This window comes from Grus americana, chromosome 1, assembly GCF_028858705.1.
Source record: "Grus americana isolate bGruAme1 chromosome 1, bGruAme1.mat, whole genome shotgun sequence".
Classification (NCBI taxonomy): domain Eukaryota; kingdom Metazoa; phylum Chordata; class Aves; order Gruiformes; family Gruidae; genus Grus; species Grus americana.
This window is the reverse complement of record NC_072852.1, coordinates 186,028,897-186,048,949: the sequence shown is the minus strand read 5'-3', so window position 1 is coordinate 186,048,949 and position 20,053 is coordinate 186,028,897. Positions and strand designations below refer to the sequence as shown.

The following is a 20,053-nucleotide window of genomic DNA, read 5'->3' as shown; positions in this document are numbered from 1 at the left end:
GTTGCAAAAATAGTTCACAGAACTGCATAAGAAAAGAATACTTCAATGGAACAGAAGTAACCCAGAGAGGTGAAAGGCCTTAAACTATATAAATACAAAAATAAAATGATTTGTTATCAGACAGCTAAAAATAACAATCATCTTGATTTTGATTTGTAAAGCTGCTGTTTAATAATAAAAAGGAAAGTTGATAGACCACATTTAGAAACTCAGATGGCCAAAGCGTAACAGGAAAAGTTGCAGATGCATATTATGGCAAATCATGCAGTTCTACTCTAGGAAGCAACTGTACAAATGGTGTTTACATCACATTTGGTTAGTTTATGAGATATTGCTTATCCCACAGTCACACTGGTCCCTAAAGATTCTTAATCACTACCAAAAAAAGCCCTTAATGTGAAAATAACATTTTTGTTGAACTGGTACAGCCTCACAACCTGAGTTACACCAACATCATGCTGCCATCTAACATCACGAACTGGCCGAGAAGTCTATCACCTTGGCGGGAACAGTCGATATGCTGGAGGTCAGGACTGACTTTCAGGGGGACCTGGGGAGGCTGCAGGAGTGGGGTGACAGGAACCCTTCACGAAATTCAATGAGGACGGACGCAGAGCGTGACGCCTGGGAAGGAAGAGCCCCTTGCAGCACTACAGCAAGAACAAGCGCCAGCCACATGCTCTGGCAGCAGAGAAGGACCTCCCAGGCTAAATGAACGGGAGCATGGTCATAGGTCAACAGAAACGGCTGCTCTTCTCTGCTTGGCCAGCTACATCTAGCTGCTGCAACCAGTATTGGGATATCCGTACAGGAAAGACGTTGGCCAACCGCAACACGTCCAGCAAAGGCCACCGCAATGGTTGAGGAGAGGCTGAGGGAGCAGGGCTTGTTCAGCCTGGAGAAGAGAGGGCTGCCAGGGGACCTCGCAACAGCCTCCCTACCATCTACGGGGAGGTCATAAAGAATATGGGTCCAGGCTCTCCACACTTATGCGTGGTGGGCAGTTGGGAGAAAACGGACAAAAATTGAGAAGGGAGGTGCAGGCTGGATATACTACTTTTTCACCGCAAAGACAGTCCAGCAGTGACACAGGTTGCCTGGAGACAATGTGCATTCTCCATCCCTGGGAGTCTTTCAAGACCCTCTGGATAAAGTCCTGAGTAACCTGCTCTGACCCCACTGGTGGCCCTGCTTTGAGCAGCAGGTACAACTAGAGACCTCCTGAGGTCCCTCCCAACTGGAGCGGTCTTATGATAATATGATATACTTGTGCAGTAAGCTGTGTTTAAAAATAAAATAAAATAAAATAAATTAAAATGAAAAAAAAAAAAGCAAAAGCCACAATGATTAAACCTTAAATACATTTGTGTTCGTACACTTATACAACACACTGCATGTTTTTTAATGTAATAGCCTAATTTTTTTTGTTATATCACTTATGTTTTAAGAATAATGATTTAAACATTTTTAAGTAGTGCATATATATATTTTGTACATAAACAAACAAATATTTCCTATGGGAAGAAAAAGTATACATCCTGTTTCACGGAGGAAGGTACCATACACAAAATTTTATTCATTTTTATCTAGACTCTTAACTTATGATTTTCAGTCGTATTTTCTAACTTCAGAAGTTCAGCATTAGGGATTGATAGTCATCAACCACTATACTTAGGACAGTTATATTTTGCTAGCATCTATTTTGTCTAATGTTTGGAAAACATTCCTAACATTTTCACCTCCCATGTCATCTCAGACATTCCCCCATCTCTCCCATCAGCAGTTCCCTCTCCAGAGTGCACAGTTGTTAAAATTACTGCTATGTTTACACTGAATTTCAGTAATCAGTGCTGCTTCGTAACAACTAATGCAAGAGCAATAAAACTTAAAATCAATCAATATTTCCAATACAGTACTTTATAGCTTTTACATAGTTTAAATACGAATAACACACATGCATGTTTCTACAAGAACCCCCACAATCTTACAAGATGGTTATTAGCCAATAACATGTCGAATGTGTAATGGGCCAATATATTTGAAATTTAAAAGCTACCATTAAATGCTCACCTTTATCATGGCTTGTCTTTATTATTTATACTGCCCATGCATACTCAGCACTTGAAATAATGAAGAAAATCTTTGCCTCAAAATTTAATATGACTTGGAAGTGATGACACAGAGGACAAGTGTTATAATAATAAGATCAGGGCCTAGACAGATCTAGTTTGTGCATTTGTGCGTACCCTGGCATTTTCCATAACACTTTCAAATTCACTTTTTTTTTTTCCTCGTGGCATCTATCTATCTATAAAAATACATTAAGCAGTGAGTTAAAACTGGTCTATATAAGTGTTTTTAAACAATGCAAAAATTTCCTATAAACTTGTTAGCCATGCTTCCATACAATTAAAGGCTCAATCCTTTCAACATTAAGAAGAACCTTCCTCAAATCTGATCAAGAATGATATTTGCAAGACTGAGTCCAAACACACGAAGCAGTGTCACTGTTCCCATTGCAGACTCAAGCTATTAAAAATTAAAAGGGGATGATTTCAGATGTGATAAAACTTCAGATATGTGCACGAGCAGTGTTCAGGCTAGACACTGCCATTCTAAACACACTTTAATAAGCTGCAGTGTGCTACTCTGGAATATCACTGAATTTGCTCTTATAAAGTGAAAGTGTTAATACATTATCAAACTTAAAGGTCAAAGGAAATATTTCTGAAGAGCACTCCTACAAATCTCCTCTTAAGTGTGTAAATATGAAACATTGCAAATAAATGTAAGGGTTTATTTTACAATTTCTTAAAATGAATTCTAAATCTGCATAATTTCCATTATGTTAGAAGTAAACACAAATAGCACACTGAAACAGGATTTTAAATCCCAGTTGTCACCATCTGAAATAGTTTCTTTTGGGAATATTTAAAGCCATCCTCCTTTTTTTTTTTTTTTTTAAATCTTGAGATTCGGAACTGATGTAAACTATAAAGAAGAAAACTACTACCTAAGGTCATATCTCTTCCTTTCATCTGGAAAGCCCTCAAACTCACCACCTGCTTTACTGAAAACACTAAAGTGTGTGCTACCATTGGCCATCCAAATGCTTTTGAAAAAATCCACTGGAAAATCTGTCAATTACTCAGCCTGGAAATTATTTCCATACCTACTCTATTACTGACTTATGAAAAAAAATGAGCAAAATTGATTTGTTTTCCTCATTTATTAATCTACAATATTACTTATCTCAAGGGGTTTTTTGGAGACCTGGACATGTGATCGCACTAATTAGCACAGTATGTGCTATTCTGATTATTTCTAGAGCACCAATTCTCTACTGCAATATGTTACCATGCCTTCAAGCCAAACACAAGTTGCATGTTTTATTAGCATTTTATTGTTTGCTTTTTAGCCTAAGCAGAATATTAAAATGGTTTATAAACCATTAGAAGTCTTTTTAAAGAAAAGTTACGTTTTGGCAAGAGTATTCCACATCCTCACAATATGCATTTTCTTCATTCGATACTTACCAAACAAAAACATATTAATGCAACACACCTACCTCACACCTAAAATAAGACTAGCTTCTCGCCTACTCATTTTCTGTTCAAATCCTCCTTTATAGTACGATGAAAGACTCTAAAAAGAAGAAAGGAAAAACAAGCAATAATTAGTTTCATGTACAAGGTGCCAGGACCTAAATCGTATTTATATGACCTCGTTCAGAGCATTACATTCATCTATAATTTGTTTCGAAGGCATGGAATGACTACAAACCAAGTGGTATGAAAGGACTTCTCCCGAGTGTTAACACATACCAAAAAAACCTTAAAAATAACTATCTGGCTTTTTACAATCATCTACTAAGATGAGTGCTAATAAGAGATATTAATAGCTACAACCACTAAAATCTTGCCTTCAGGCAAAAGAGTCCAGAATCAAAGTACACACGAGCATAGAGTGGTACAGCGTGTGTGTTGGGGAGGGCTGCGGAGGGAAAGGGGGAAACTTGTTTGGAACAGCTTTGGTACCACCACACTGGAAAATGGCAAAAGTCATATTTTTGCAACCAAGGAATTATGGACAATCACTCTGAAGTCCAGATATTTCTACAAAGGAACTAGGTAAAAACAACAATAAAAGGATAAGAACAGATATAAATATAATATATTGATGAAGAGTCAATATGGTTTTTCAAATAAAGAAATGTTACTTCAAAAAATATATTAAGAGTTCTTTGAAGGAACCCTGAAAAATAAACAAAAAGGAACAAAACCAAGGCTTAGCACGAAGCCACAACCTCTGTTTCAGGAAATCACTGAGCTGGAGAACACTGGAAAGTAGCAGAGTATACAGCGAAATCCTAACCAACTTTCGCCTTTACATCCTTCCCTAGACACTGATGACTCATGAAGATTAGATACAGGATCACTGGCATGTGAGACCTTAGCCACTGTTTTAAGAAGGGCAGAAAAAAACATGAGTGGAAAAAGAACATTAAAAAGAAGATGGAGAGTAAATTGTTACAACAATTAATTGTCGTAGGGAATGGGTTGAAAGTATACTTGTCAACCATAAATATATTTTAAATAAAAACAAAAATCAGAGTTACTGAACCACCACTGATGGTTAGCAGTGATCTCCTCAATGTAAATGTTTCTATAAAAATAATTAGGGACTAGGCCGTTGCTACACAAATAATAGTCTAAGCTGTACAAGTCTCAGAGGTGGCAGATGTAGCTCCAAGACAGCCTGCCTTTGGGAACCGGCACACAGAAATCACTCAAGAAGACTGAAGTTTTCTCCTCAATGCAAAACCTATCCACTAGGGAAAAATAGGCTTCTTTTGTTGCTATCAAAGGGAAGTCTGGCCCGAGAGCTGAGATTATTTTTAAGTGTTCCTTTTACCCCCAAGTAAAAAATGTGCCTGGCCCTTAATAAAACACTTCTCTCACTAAATATATCCATTCTTATTCAGTGAGAATTTTGCCTTATGTTTACACAAACTCTCTCATTTAATTTCAAAAGCATTAGAGCATTTAAAGGGCTCTGTTTATGATATCTAAGCAAAGGCTCTAATTAAGCTTAGGAGTGACATTCACCCAAAAGCGTGGTTCAGAAATACTTTACCTATTGCTACCATGAAGTCACACACAGCCACAGAAAAGATTTTTTTTGGTGTACTGCTATGATCTGAAACTAATTTTATCTTTCTTTTTCCCACCCCAAACCATACACAAAATAACCACTACTGTAACATTACAGGCATTAAAGCTGAAGCAACTGTGGACGTGTCATGCCTACAACAGAAATCTGTTGAGAAACCGCTGCTATAGCTACAGGGTAACACAAAGCAGGTCTGTAATAGTGCACACCGACATTACAGGTTAGAATATGTAACACTAAGGGAACAGACAGGCTTCTCCAGTCCTCTGAGAGGAATTTATGCTAATGATTTAATGGCTACCAGATAACACCCTTGAGGAGGCAGAACTGCACAGAAATTTGCAGTGATGCCGAACAATTACTACAGCCAGGAGAGAAAAGCACACTTTAATGTCCTCTGAAAGATTTTCCAGAATTTCTCCCAAAGCAGCTTAGGTGCAGATGGATTTCTGAAAAGGTTAATTCTTTTCTGCCCCTCAACCCTGGCATACAACTCTAATACAAGAGGACACTGGTTCACTGTTCATGTAAAGAAGAGCAATATTTGAATTCTCTCTAACACAGCTCATCTCTGTTCTTGGTAGATTTCATCTAAAATACTATTTCAAATAAGAGAATAGAGAAGGATGGCTGTAGGCTTAAATTCAGAAATACTTTTTCATATTTTTAAAGCCTACTTCCTTGATGCTGTTCTAACCTTGGGAAGCCTTGATTCGGTTCATTTCCAAGAGGAATGGAAAAAGAAATTCTGTTGGCTGTGTCCTTTGGCACACAGGCAAAAACAGTTTGTTGAATCGGTCATCAAGAAAAAACATTTCCTTCTCAGAAGTGAAGCACATAGCAAGAATTATCAATTTGTAAATTAAGATCCTGATCCTAAACAGAATTTAAAGCTAAAGGAAATTAGACATAAAAGCCATTCTTCCCATTGGTTAGAATAAGGGGAAGAAACATTGAGTCTTCATTTTAGGAAGCATCTCGGCAAATTTCTAGTTCCCTAATGAATTAACTTTTGCATGCTATTCAAATGAAAGCAATTTTTTTTTTCCTAGTTGTAAACCCTAAGCAATGGCTGCAATGAAATGAAACAATACTCCAGATATTTTTGTTATGAGAACTCCTCAATGAGCAGGCAGTTCTAGACACTTGATGATTTATTAACCCTGGCTATTGCAACCAAATTCTATACCAGAAGAAATCATCGAAATGAGCTCTCCATTTCTTCGTACTATTTGGGTTGGGGAGAGGGACTACCATTTAATTTACTTAATTTCCTTGCATGTTGTTACTGCAACTTCTGTAAGAAAATTCTGCTTCCTCAACAAATGCTATTAAGAGGTTGGGGGGGGAAGGATGACAGACCAGAAAATGGCTGGACTTGCCCTGCAAATGTCTATTCACTCTTGGAAATTTTCACAAAAGCACTTAGCTAAAAAAATCCAGTCCATTTGGATACTGACATCTTCAAGATACTTTCCCTGGAATAGCACGGGGAAAGCGTAATCACTGTTTCCATGCCAGGTAAGAGAGATTCAAAACCCCATAACCAAGACCATGTATCATATTATATGAAGCAGTGAATTTTTCTGAAAACTTTATGTGTTGTTCCACTACCAATACAGTCCTCCACTGAAAATGTAACAAACACTGGAAGAAAGTAATAATTCCAATAACAAACTATTTAGAAGCTGTATTATAACCTACAATTTGCTAAGATCAACTTTAACTTCCTTAACTTTAGTTAGAAAAAACATTTATAAAATGGACTTCAAATTCTCTTATTCTCTGGAATTTTTATTTTCAATGAAGGACAAAAGAGATGGTCACCACCTTTACCTCAATTCAGAACTCTATGAGCCTGAGCAGAATCAGATCCAATAAGGGAAACAGTGCAAAAATCTCTAATGAAGTTCTACAGAAGACACCCTTATTTTCCGGAACACAGAATTTTCAGGATTGTGGGATTTGAGCATTTAGATAGAAACAGCAATTCTAGGCAAAATGAACTATCTTCAATATCTTCTATCTATCTTTCAACCTTTGATATCATTGATTCAACAAAGAAAAGTAATGAATGTTATTGAAATACTTCCTTTTCTTAATTTCACATTTTAAGGAAATATTAGCATTATAATTAACAGCATAAGATCTGAGGAAGAAACACCAAATGACTACTTGGCCGTGTGCCCCTTCTACTGGCAATGGACTCTTATCACTACACACAGAAACAAAACAGTGTCACTGACATTTGTGACACCAGTAACAAAACTAGGCTCAAACTAAAAAAGCGTTTCTCTGGAAACGAGCATTATAACTTGTCATAGAGGGGAAATGACAATGTTTCCTCCTGTGTCTTTCTCCACTGAGAAGAAGACGGTAGAAAACTTCAGGACTAAATTACAGTAGCATTGACACTTCATATTTAAGAATACGTATTTAACTGCAGTAAGTTAAATGAGAAGTAGACATTCAGAACAAAAAATAACACTTTTATTTGCCTTTACTTACTATTTTTGACTAAAAGATGAGTGTAGTTGTTCTCTGTACATGTTATTTGTTTAGATAAGTAAATAGAAAGTGTCAAATACTCAAGATCCAGCAAGCAGGCATTTTAAATGATCGCTTCATAATTGCTCAACTTGACCTTACACAAATCATTTATTAGTGAGCAGGAAGAAAGGATAAACAGCATCTGGATTACCTTGTGTGACTGCAACCAACAGGAATTGTTATTGCCACTGCAAATGGAAGGAGGAAGAGTGGAGGCTTACAGAGAGAACAAGCTAGCTTTTAAATCGGCAGCTGCTTCACAGTCTCAAAAAAAGGAGGTGATGAGGGACAGGGGTTGATTCTAGAAATCTAGAGTAACCACTGAAAATTATAGTGCCCAAGCTAGGCATCTCCAAACATCACAGGAAGCCAGCAAAGTAACACTAAGCCTAGACACTAAACGTCACCTGAGATGCTTTTTCCAGTAAGCATAGGTAGAAGTACTAATTGCTTATGTTCTTTGTCAGCGTAGAGGGCAATACACATAAAGAAACATGATGAAAGTCTAATCCACAGATTACACTCAGTAGCTTCAAATTCTCCCCCCAAAATAATGTAAAGCCACTAAAATAAGAAATCTGGATGATAAGCACTTACATAGGATCTTTGTACCTAATGTTTTCTCTATTGTTTTAAAGAAAAATTATAAGTAGGAAATAATTGATTGTTAAGGGAAGAAGAAAAAAAACTTGGAAAAAATGCAATCCAAGAAAGTAGTAGTTGTAGAGTAGTAAAGAACAAATAATCTAGGCTAACAATTATGCAAGGGTCTTAAATTTGGACTATGATTGTAGAAGAAAAATATTATCACTACCCTCTCAAATGTAAAGTTGAGAAATACATAGACTTAACGGCAAACCAGAAGAGAGAGTTTTTACTGACTTCAGCAGATCTCGTGTTACACTGAAAACCTGCATTTTCAAATTCAGAAATAGAATAAGAGAAGGGAGACACTCTACTGGAGATCCACATACAATTCTGGGCTGTAAGGCAGGATGTGAAAGCAGAGAGGGGATGCAGCTCCAGGGATTAGGAACACTGAGAATGCAGAAGCTTCTGGGCTGCTCTTTATGGTTCTTCATGAATTCTGCAGGACTCTGAAAGTTACTGTGGTAAAAATTAAAGAGACCTGTAATGACCTTGGCTCAGCCAGTATACTGGTACTGAGGGGTACAGTTTCCCAGGAACAGACACCTCTCTGTGCAGTAGCATGTCATATTTCAATGTGTTAAGAAGAGTCACTGCTTGCTTTCTTACATGAACATGTCTGAATTTAGATTCTCTAGCCTGTATCTACAAATGGATAGATCGAGAAATGCTGGAGTAAAACTGCTGGGGATGGAGGGTGACGACTGAAGCACTCCCTACTCTGAAGCCACATGTCCTTATTGCTAGCTACTTTAAGCAAGCCTACAAGTGAGACTGTATCCGCAGCACATGAAAGCTATTTAATTCGCAGTATTTCAAGTCCCCTCTGCTGTTTTGGCATGCAACTTGGGAATCTCTCAAAAAATTACTTTGAAAAGAAAAAAAAAAAAAAAGAACATGAACACGAAGTACAGATGGCAAATGAATTTGGACCCCAGCGTCCTGTTCTTGTCTATATACTGTATAGGCAGTATATAGACAAGCTCTGTGTTGCAACTGGCCTCACAAAAATAGGTGCAATGCTAATGATCACTTTTCAAAAAACACCCTACCTTTAATATATTTTTACGGAAGTAATAATCTGCAACTACTCCCTCAACACACACTCACCCATCAGCATCAAGAGGGGAATTGTATTCCTTCCACTGTGGGTAAGTGTTCACAGACTATGAACTCTGAAAGAATGCACTGCCGCAAGCAGTCATCTACCTCACTGGGAATTCCTTTAATTAAACAGGAACAGAACATATTTATTTATTTAGCAGAGGACAGTGTAGTCACTGAATCAAAAAGTAAATGCTCTTGAGTATTCCTACATATGCTCCTCTCACAACACCCTACCTCTGATTTTTTACCTCATTACTATATTTTTAAATAGGTAGGGCAAAACAAAGAACAAAAACTTGGTTATAACTTCAAAACAAGTTCACATGTGAAGAAGAAAACAAGCTCCCCCATCTCTATTGCAACATTTCCTAGAAGTTTATCAATTTGTATTCCTGATTTTTAACACTGAATCTGAAAGAAAAATGACTAAATTCTTTCATTTTAGCTTCTTGAAATGAAACTGCATGTCATCACTTTATAATCTCTAGGAATTTGCTATTTTCTCATAGCACATTTCGACAATTTATCGTACACTTACTGCAAAGGGTTCTGAAACATGGAACATCACCAGGAAAATCAGAACTGTTTATCAAGCTCACAAACATATTTTGATATAGCTTCATCTACAGGGATTTAAAATAAACCAGATAATACACCAGAACATACGCAGGAAGGAGTATCCTGGGAAAAAAGATAATTTAACTGGCACTTACCATATTTAACATAAAAAGTCTCCTTTCTAAATATTTGAAAACATAAAATCATAAATTTAGCATAAAGTAGCCTCTAAACTTACAGAAGTTGAAATCCTCTTTGCTGTCTCTGTAATTGCCTGCTCCAATGGTTTCCAAAGGTGGAAAGCATAACGACCTGAAAAAAATTGAACTTAAATGAAATTGTAACCAACATTCACTAAAAGGAGAAAAAAAAAAGTCTCCAACTTAAGTTCATCAGCTTGCAGCAGAAAAATTTTTGGTTTAAAAATAAAAAAATCAAAATCCTTCCTTGATAATCTTTTGTCTTATTCATTTGCTGTACAGCACCGCTGCACTTTACTGCTTTTCAAGATGTTCCCTCAACAGCTGTTTTTGGATCCTGCCCAGTTGTAGTTCCACAGTAAACTTGCTATGGTTTACATTTTTCAGTCTTTCTACTATTGGGGGAGGGAGGAGGAGAAGTTTAATATACTTCATTAAAAAGCTAGTCATGGACTGCAAAGATCCATTATGTTTGCTCACAAAATAAACAGATTTAAATGCATTTCAATATGATAAATGAAGATATCTGCCTTGTGAACTTTAAGAAAAAGGGCAGTATGAAACATTAGCTTTGGATATACATTATTTATTAAATACTGTTCAAAGGTTATGTCTTCAAAGAAAGTAATCTATGTACTACATGTTTCTTGCTGTGATGTTGTATGCTTAATCACACATTTTGTAAGTACTGCATTTTTTATTTTGTTACAAAGAGAGGATCTTCTGGGATTCAGAGCCATTCAACTCCCCACTGGCAGTGAACATCTACAGCTAGGAAAGGCTAGAGGTAACTCTACTAGCCTGTGTTCTTTAGAAGCACAAAGCAGGTCTATCAACTTAAGAATCAAGATTTGTGCCATGTTACTGGAGGATTTTCCCTGTAAGTCCCCTCTCCCCAATTACTGTTTTGATTAACTATTCATTAGCAGTGTAACTTACTATTATACACAATGGAAAAGTGTTTTATAAAATGTGGCTCTGCTTCATTCAAATAGCATCTTGCCTTCATTCTTAAAAATAGTGATGTGTCCATAGATTTTTAGTCATCTAAACCTGTGCCTATGTTAACACAGAAGTTAAAACCACCGCTAGTATCACTGCTGAAATGCTGTGATGTACTTAATACCTCACCTTCTTCATAATGCTTTCTGTTACCACTTCTTTGCTAGCTGTCATTAATTCTTCAGCTCAACCAGCAGAAGAAATTCTAAGAGCATTCCTCCTCTGCTTATATACAAACACATAGATAAACCAACTGCTTAATGGGGGTACATGGGTGTACATTGCCAAAGATCTTGTCTTTCCTTCCCCTAATCAAAAAAACAACACAACTGTACCCCCCAAACACCTGCTGAACTTGTTCATCTATTGCATCTATTCTTGGTGTATGCATTTGCACATAGCTGACCATGATTGTTTTCATATGCTCAAAATGAGCATAAATATATAATAATGAGGCTTTGGCCAACATGGTCTAGTGGAGGGTGTCCCTGCCCATAGTAGGGGGGTTGGAACTAGATGATCTTTAAGGTCCCTTCCAACCCAAACCTTTCTATGATTCTATGAAAATAATGGAGATTGAATACACAAATCAAAACCAGAGTAGACCACGGTTATCTCTTCTGAGTAACCCAGAGTGTAAATCATGTTAAACCCATACCTTGTGTTGAGACTAGAACCTATTTTTCAGATTATACAGTTCAGTTGCAAAGACTTCAGGTAACAAAATGTACTACGGGAACAGTTTAGTAAGATGAATCACTGCGGCCACTAAAACCTTCTGTTTTTCTCTAGCTGAATTTGTCAAGCATCACCTTCATATCATAAGATCCTGTTGCACTCTTCTGTACTGAAAAGGCTCCACCTTGCAATATGCTATTAAATAAACACAGTAAACTTTTCACATTACATTTTGCAGACAAAAAGGAGACAGAACCTTCTAGCTTCCACCCATAAAACTAGTTTCTCCAGTTGTGACTTTTCAAAAAGAATTTTGGAAAATGCGTCAAGGATTTTGAAGGGACAGGAACTATAACTGGACGTGATTCTCCATAGCACTCTCAAGCAACCTTTCCACTTTCCACTATTTAAATTCATAAAAATGCCATTAATCCTTTTGGAAACAGCAGCTGACAAGTGGCAGTTCCACACTCAACCAGTAATTTAGCTTACCTGCAAATGCAACAGTTGCAACGCCAAGTCCAACTGCTATCATAGTTCTAGCCTAAAGCAGAAAAACAGGTATCAGAGTAATGTACAAATTCTAATTTTAAATACATTCACTTTTTACTTCAACAGCAAGTATTTCTGATGTCTGACTTGGACATTTCATGTATCATTTATATGAAAGATAAAAGAAAGTTCTGTATTCCACCACCTATGTCAGATTTTATAGTTCAGTCCCATTCACCCATGCCAATGCATCAGGTTGAACTTGGAATTATCCATCAGTAAATCAGTGAATAAACACTGACTAAGCAGCTCACAGTACGTAATGATAAAAACACAAGGCAGACAACTATTCAGGATTAGCCAAAATTATTTCTGCAGAGTAGTTCAATGCAGTCTGAAACAATGCTTGCTGTTAACAGAAAGTATCAGTTTATTACAAAAACATGAAGAGCTAAAAAAAAAAAAAAAAGAGACATTGATATTGCTTTGCAAAGTCCTTCACTAGGAATCTCATCATGATGTTGCTTGAAAATGGCACTGGAATATTAATTTAAACACCGTACTTCGGCTCACCCAACTAAGACAGACCCCTGATCCCAGCTGACTCCTGGCACTCCTTCAGAGGACTCAGCCCCATCCCACAGCTACAGCCACAAAGGTGCACTACTGTCTTTCATCTTTCACACTTTGACTCATGGAAGCCCCAGTAAAAACACACAGCCCAGTAACATCCTTTCATTATACAGTGCCACTCATTGGCTGGACTCTATCTTATAATACATAAGATATCTGTAAACAGACAGACTTCTGACGGATTTCAGGCAGCATTCATTATTGGCTAAAATTTGCTTTAAGTCTAACCGGGCTCTTGGAACCAAACGCACAAAGACACCTGAATATCTGATTTAGGCAACAGTAACTCCTACCTTTTGTTAATTCCACCCCCTTCACCCCCGATTAGGTGTATTTTCCTACACAGTGCTTGAAAAAAGTCAGGCATCTCAAGAAGGGCAATAAGAAGTATCTCCATGTTGAACAAGAAGCTGCTGAAAGATAGATAGTAAACCTTGAAGAAGGGACTGACGTCTCACACATTTGCAGAATTCGAGAAGGGTAATAAGCATTGCAAGTATGTGTGTGTTGGGGGCATCTATCTACTTCTGAAAAGCCTACATATAATCTTGGAAACAAATGAAATAAAGTCATCTGTGGTGCTACCCATCTTATCACATGATAATTCAATAATGCCTTGAACTTTCCCCCAGGAAATATGAGAAATCAGGTTAGGCCTATTTAGCTTGAATTCAAAACATAACTACAGTGAAAACACTTTTATCACCAGACCAACTGTTCTATATATTACTTCCTTCTGCACTTATCCAATAACTGGTTTATACATTTTCTACAAACAAGCCTGGCAGCAGGACTTAAAGCCCAAATTTCAATGTGAATGCCCTAATAATTGGATTTGGAGCCAAGTTGCCTTTGCTACTAAGATTCCTGGGGCTAAAATTCTCTGTCTTTGATAGTACCCAATCTCATCTCTAGACAGAGAGGGAGTAGGGGAAGAGCTGGAAAACACTGGTTTTGAAGTCTTCTAGAGCTGGCTTAGTAGGGACTATAACACAGTTCAACAACTTTCCCAGCAAACAGGCTACTGTACAAGACATAGGCATTGCCAATCACGCCCAGTGGCTCCTATGGCTACGGATGATTGCTGCCTGTAGTACTGAGCTCAGCACAGAAAAAGTGGTAGCCTGCTCTGAGCTCATCTATACAAAGATGTATTCCTCTATATCTACCTTCTGGATCCTATCAGTTTCAATTAAGTACCTACTTCCCACTTACTGGTATGGGGCTATCCTAACTATTTGCATAACATAACATTGCAGTTGCCTAGAGGTTTCTAGTAGAAAAAAAAAAAAAATCATTAAACATACTGAAAGTGGAGCTCCAAAGTTAAGACTAGGGGAGTTTTGGCCTTACAATCTGCCTCTCTATCCCATTTTTATAACCCAACTCTTTCATCTCAGTGTAATCTTCAGTCTCGGCATTAGCATTCACTTCTGAATGTAAAAATAATGTAAGAGTTTTATGTCTGTTGTTCCTTTCAGTTCCACAAAATTTCCCTTCATCTTTAGACCATGAAAAAAATGTAAGTACATTACCTTAAATGGTAGAGGATATAAAATAGCAAAGCATACTGTTCATCTCCTCACTAAACCAAAAATCTTTCCACCTCTTCTCACAAATCAGTTTTCCCAGGCTCTCAACATTCAAAACCTTCTAAAAACTTATTCTAATTCCTCTGTTTACATACTAACCAGAATCAGCCACAACATCTCTGAAAAGATCATAACCCTATAGAAATTCCATACTATTCTGTTCTGTGGTTTATGATGACAGGTTTATATTCAATACTTTCCTTGACTTGTTCAGAGTGACAGTGAGATTCTTTTACTAAGTGGTTACAGTCAATTAAGAGCTCAACAATGTGTGCAATAGATCATACTGGCAAAAAAAAAAAAATATTTATTAGCTTGTGCTTGTCCAATTTAAGTTATACCTGCTTTGCCACCAAAAAGGTGGTTTAAGTCAGCAGTTTACAACAAAGTATGCAGGTTAAAACAAGGCATTAGCAGCAGACACCTCATCATAGGTAAGGGCAAGCACAGAGACCAGGCTAATAAGTAAAAGCCGGACTCTGTCTGTTCAGTGCAGAAATAGCTTAAGTGTTTTTGTACAGTAGTTTGGGATCACAATGTAGAGATCCCTGAGAGCCTTCAACAGAGTCAGCTGTGTCCACTGGGATGCATTATTTCAATCTCAGTGGAAAGCACTAGCAGTTAGTGAAAGCTAGTAGAAAACAGCAGGTAAAAAAGCAGCACAGCAGCAGCTCTAGAATAGGAGCGGTATGCAGGATCACCAGGAATATGAAGACAAGCCAGAAAACTAGTAAAAGTGATGGGAAGCTCAAGCCAGAGAGGCATGAAAGACTGCCCACATTTTCAAGTGAGGTACAACCATAAGAAACGTTACCTTGGTTTAGGGTAATTCACCTTATTTGCATTATGAGCAGGTTAGAGAAGAGCCACTTGCCACTTATTAGCCAAGAAGCGGTAGCTTGTCATGCCAAAGCACCTTGAATGTTTTCCATGGTGTGAATGTATTCTAACTATATGTGTGCAATAAAAACTGAATTTGAAACAACATAAGAAAGATTGCAGGGTTTGTCTTTTACTGGCACAGCCTCTCTCATAAAATTAGTGGCAACTTCAAGCACTAACCAGTAAGTCCTTTAAGTCCAGCTTGACTCAATTTCCTTTTCCACGCTCACTTAACTCAGTTGATTATTTAGAAGAATAAGTTGAGGTTAGTCTGGTGCTTTGAAATGCAGAGTATAAAGTGCAAAGATTTAATTAAATGCATTCCTTTCATGTCAATATTAAATGAAAGCAACTCACTATCACTGTGGAAGGGATCAGTTAATTTACGGCATGCTAATACAACTACCACCACAAACATTTTCGGCTCCTGTTGCTTCAAAATGCATTTTATCTCAGACTCATAAAGGCTAAAAAAAAAATAAAAATAAATACTTACTGACTTTCAATTATGGCAGAATTGACCTTTCCCTCCCCCTCCAAAAAAAGCCATTAAGAAATTTCTAAGATGTAGGTTTTAAATGAAAGCATTCTGTTAAGATCCAAGAGGGAAAAACAAAGGAATAAAAGATTAAAAAGTAACATCTGTCCCTTTCTTTATTCAATGAATCAGCTCCCAAAGGTTAGTCATCAACCCTATGCTGTTCTGCTGATCTCAGTATTTTAATTTTATTATATAGTTCAGTTTTCAGTAACAAATCCTCCTAGATACATAAAACAATGTTACAAAATTTTGCCAATTTTTTTTCTAATTCTTTTCAGAAATGTGTATAAATACCCACACACATTAGAAAGGCAACTGCAAGAACTGACTTACCAAAGTGTTTAGCAAACAGGATAAAGCATATTAATTAACATACAGTATACATCATATACTATTATTAGAGCGAGCTGTGGCCTAATCCATAATTTCCCAGTAGCCTTAATTTTTTAGCAGAAGAAACAGGGAAGAATGAGATATTCTTTCTGCAAATTTGTAATCCGCAGTCTCTGACAACTTAATCATACGAAAAAAAACAACCCACCACTTCTGTAATTCCTAGCATTTCAGTTTCTCCTTCAGTGGAGTAGAAAAAAGTTAAAACTTATAAATATAAAAAGAATTTCAAATGCATTATTTTAAAATGTCAGCGCAACATTATTACATCTGACCACAGGCTACAAGAACCATTTTTGCGAATGTTGAAAAATACCTGCTTGCATACGATTTTTATTTTATACACTGGTTCTTCCAACACAACCAGTAAAAACACTCTTCTTGGTAAAATGGAAAATATTTTGCTCTTCTCACAACTAGCTTTCAGACACACAGCGTGAGCTCTACTGCCTTTGCCTCAGAAAGCTACAGTGTAATGGAATAAAAAGCACAGAGAAAATAATAATTTGTTCTCATATGTTGGATAGCATTTTGTTATTAGTCCATGCTTAATCATGGATCAGTAAAACAGGAAGTATATACTTACATTGAAATAAGTACACAAGTGTAAACTGCTTGCTTAACTAAAAACTTTGTTTTAAGAAGGTTTGGTTTGTTGTTGTTGTAACTGTCCTATGTCATTAAGAAGTAGGATACACAAGTATATTAACCAAATGTACAACTATATTTCTGAAACTACTTTTTCCCTTAAATAAAAATTCTTGATCTGAAATAAATGATTGTTTGGTATAGAAGCTAGAATAAGGCTTCTAATCCTTAGAAGAGTAGGTACTGCAGCTTATTGGAATACTGTTTCACAGCAAACCACCTAATTAACTCTATATGGAGCCAGACCGATTTTGAAGTGGGATTATATCATAAACTATCTGCAACAGATTTGATTTCATAATCTAATGTTTTCCTTCCAGTCCTACCTTCCTATGAAATTTAATTTACTTTCCAATAGCGTATTAAAAGTAATTGCAGCTATATGTTGTTCCCCATACTCACCCAATTCTCACATCAATTTGTATCATTTATTTTACAGCAACTTTTTTTGTTTATATATAAAACTACACTTAAAGTTTCTGACAGTTTTTCATAGGAAATGGTACCTGAGCAACAGATTCACTAATAGAAGTTACCATAAGGCATTTAAATCAATCTTCTTGACTATACATTAATTAACAAAAGCTTCTTCTAGGTATGTTTGAGAACAGACTCTTTATACTTCTGTTGTTCTTCTGTCACTCCAAATGCTTTTGTAAAACAACTACGAGAGGGAAAACGGCCAAGATCAAGTGGCTACAGCTAACATCCAGGACATCTCACAACCAAGATTCAAAGTAGGATATTGAACAGAGCTCCTTCAGCCCTGAGAGATGGATGCTGCTGTTAGACTTTGCTTCTCCTACTATTCCTTCCTTCCACTGTGGCAAGAAGGCCTCATTAACCCTGTACGACATCAGAGGAACAGATGCACAGCACTACAGTTGATTTTGCTATTTTTCTCTGGCACAATTTTAGAATTTGGTTATACACAACTCAACTTCCTTCTGAACTCCTCAGTCAGGAATTCAATAAGCATGGGTACTGTCCCTTTTTCCACTAACTATCTATATAATATCATCTAGAGAAACTCTGAAATAGCTTCTACTGCCAGCCATATGCTGAGAGTCTACAATGTATATATACCTGAAAAATACTGTATTCTCCACTGAAAGGCGTGGCTAAAGAATAAATTTCAATAGAAAATTGCTGCAATCCAGACTCTAGTCCTTTAAAAACCTACCACAGTCTCTGGACCTTAGTAAGAACCTGACAAAACAACTCACATGAACAAAGCAAGCCATTCTAACCCCAGATGCAATTTTTATCCCAGACAGGTAAGAAGACCCAAAGACTCCACAAAATTCACTAGGAATTTATCTGCAAGCATTCCATGGGGAAAGTACACGGATGTGACAATAATGAGTTTCAGAGTAAACTTATTAAGATGACACAGCTTGCTGTTAAATACATAGACTCTCCTGGGGGGAAAGATAAAAAAAAAATAATTCCTTGACTGTAGTAACAATAAGTAACTTAGAAAAATATGATTTTAGAAATTGTATTTGTAAAAAAGGAAATGTTGTAGAGGCAACAGCATGCACACAATGAAGTGTGGGAAATACGTATTTAAAGCCATTTTAAAACTGTGAAGTCTTCACCATCCAGTGCTTTAAGCAGTCATCGATCTAGTCTTCCCAACTTTTTTCCAAAGAGAACTCACTGTCCCATGAACTAGTCCAAGCGACCAGAACGAAGGAATGGGATGTAGTTACAGCACCCTTCCCATTAGAGCATGCTATCGCATCAGAACCTTTAAGGCATTTTGCCTCTGCACGAGGCTCATCCCGCCTCTCCCACACAATGAACTGTGAGGTGAGAATTTACTTTTCTGAAACGGAGCTCTACAAAACCATTATCACTCTGGCCTGTGGTACTAAAACTTGCACGGTACGTGAAAATTTCACAGGTATCACCTCTTTACGGCAGGGGAATGAAACTTTAGGCCTTGTGCGCTCGTGCCTGGAGCAGCACTGGGCTTTACACGGGGGCTGAAGCGCTCCCGTGTATCCCGCTGCCCACGCTGCGGCTCCACCCGCGCCACCAGGGCCAGGCACGGCCCGAGGCGGGGGGACACCACCACCCCGACCTCCCTGCCCACGCCCACGGGAGATGAGGAACGCCTGCCCCCCGCAGCCCCATCCCCCGACCCGCTGCCCTGGAGCTCACACACGTTACCCCGCGGGGGTGTGAAAGCCGTGGGCCGGGAAGCGGGGCAGGTGGAAGCCTCACAGCCCGGGGGCGGGGAGCTCAACCGCCACCCGGCCCCGCGGCGGGGAGGGCCCTCGGCGGCACCAGGCCGAGGGGGAGGAGAGACCCCCGCCCCGGCTCTGCGGGCAGCAGCAGCAGGAGAAGGAGGAGGAGGAGCAGAGCCGGCTGATGCCCTCCCCCCTCCTCGGCCGCTACTCGCGGGATGCACTACCGCTGCCTCCCCCCTCCCCGCCCCTAGCCAGCCCCCGGCGCGCTCACCAGCCCTCGGTCCAGCTCGGCCTGGCCCTTGCCGGCGCCCGTAGGGACCCTGGCGTACTCGGCATAGCGCAGGCCCTCGGAGGAGGCCGCGGCTCCTTCCATGATGGCGGGAGGGGAAAGCGCTACAGGTCGTCCGGAGGGACAAACCAGTTGGAAGGAGTGACTCCGAAGCTCGTCCCCTCGCCAATCTTCCGTGCGAGAGGTGGGGCCTACGCTAGCGCGTCACACGCCCTGCCCCGCCGTTACCTCCCTGCGTCACGGTCTCGCTGCGACAGGGGACAGTGGTTGCGCGGAGGCGGCCTCGGCGGCGCTGGGGTGGAATCGGTCACCGGCGAGGCGAGGCCCTCACGGCGGGGGAGGCCCTTCTCGCCCCCCGGCCTGACGCTGGGTCGGAGAGCGGTGTTTCCATCATTTGTCCTCCTTCCTGGTTTGAGGAGCTGGGGGACCGGAGGTGGCTTCTTATTCTCAATCCCAAGACAACCAAGAAA

The 20,053-nt window shown here is 38.7% G+C and overlaps 1 protein-coding gene across 4 annotated transcripts in view; it reads right to left on the bottom strand.

Annotated features, from left to right (window-relative positions):
* Nucleotides 1-19,739, bottom strand: part of DNAJC15 (DnaJ heat shock protein family (Hsp40) member C15) — a 31,225-nt gene extending 11,486 nt beyond the window's left edge. For all 4 annotated transcript variants that reach the window (XR_008578995.1, XR_008578996.1, XR_008578993.1 and 1 more), the window contains exons 1-4: nucleotides 19,566-19,739; nucleotides 12,408-12,459; nucleotides 10,274-10,347; nucleotides 3,569-3,645 (exon numbers count right to left, since the gene is read on the bottom strand). Coding sequence is in view for 1 of the 4 variants with exons in the window: in XM_054839589.1 (XP_054695564.1) it covers nucleotides 3,569-3,645; nucleotides 10,274-10,347; nucleotides 12,408-12,459; nucleotides 19,566-19,667 (305 nt within the window). In the remaining 3 variants the exon portion in view is untranslated. The remainder of the gene's footprint in view (nucleotides 1-3,568; nucleotides 3,646-10,273; nucleotides 10,348-12,407; nucleotides 12,460-19,565) is intronic.
* Between the last annotated feature and the right edge of the window lie 314 nt (nucleotides 19,740-20,053).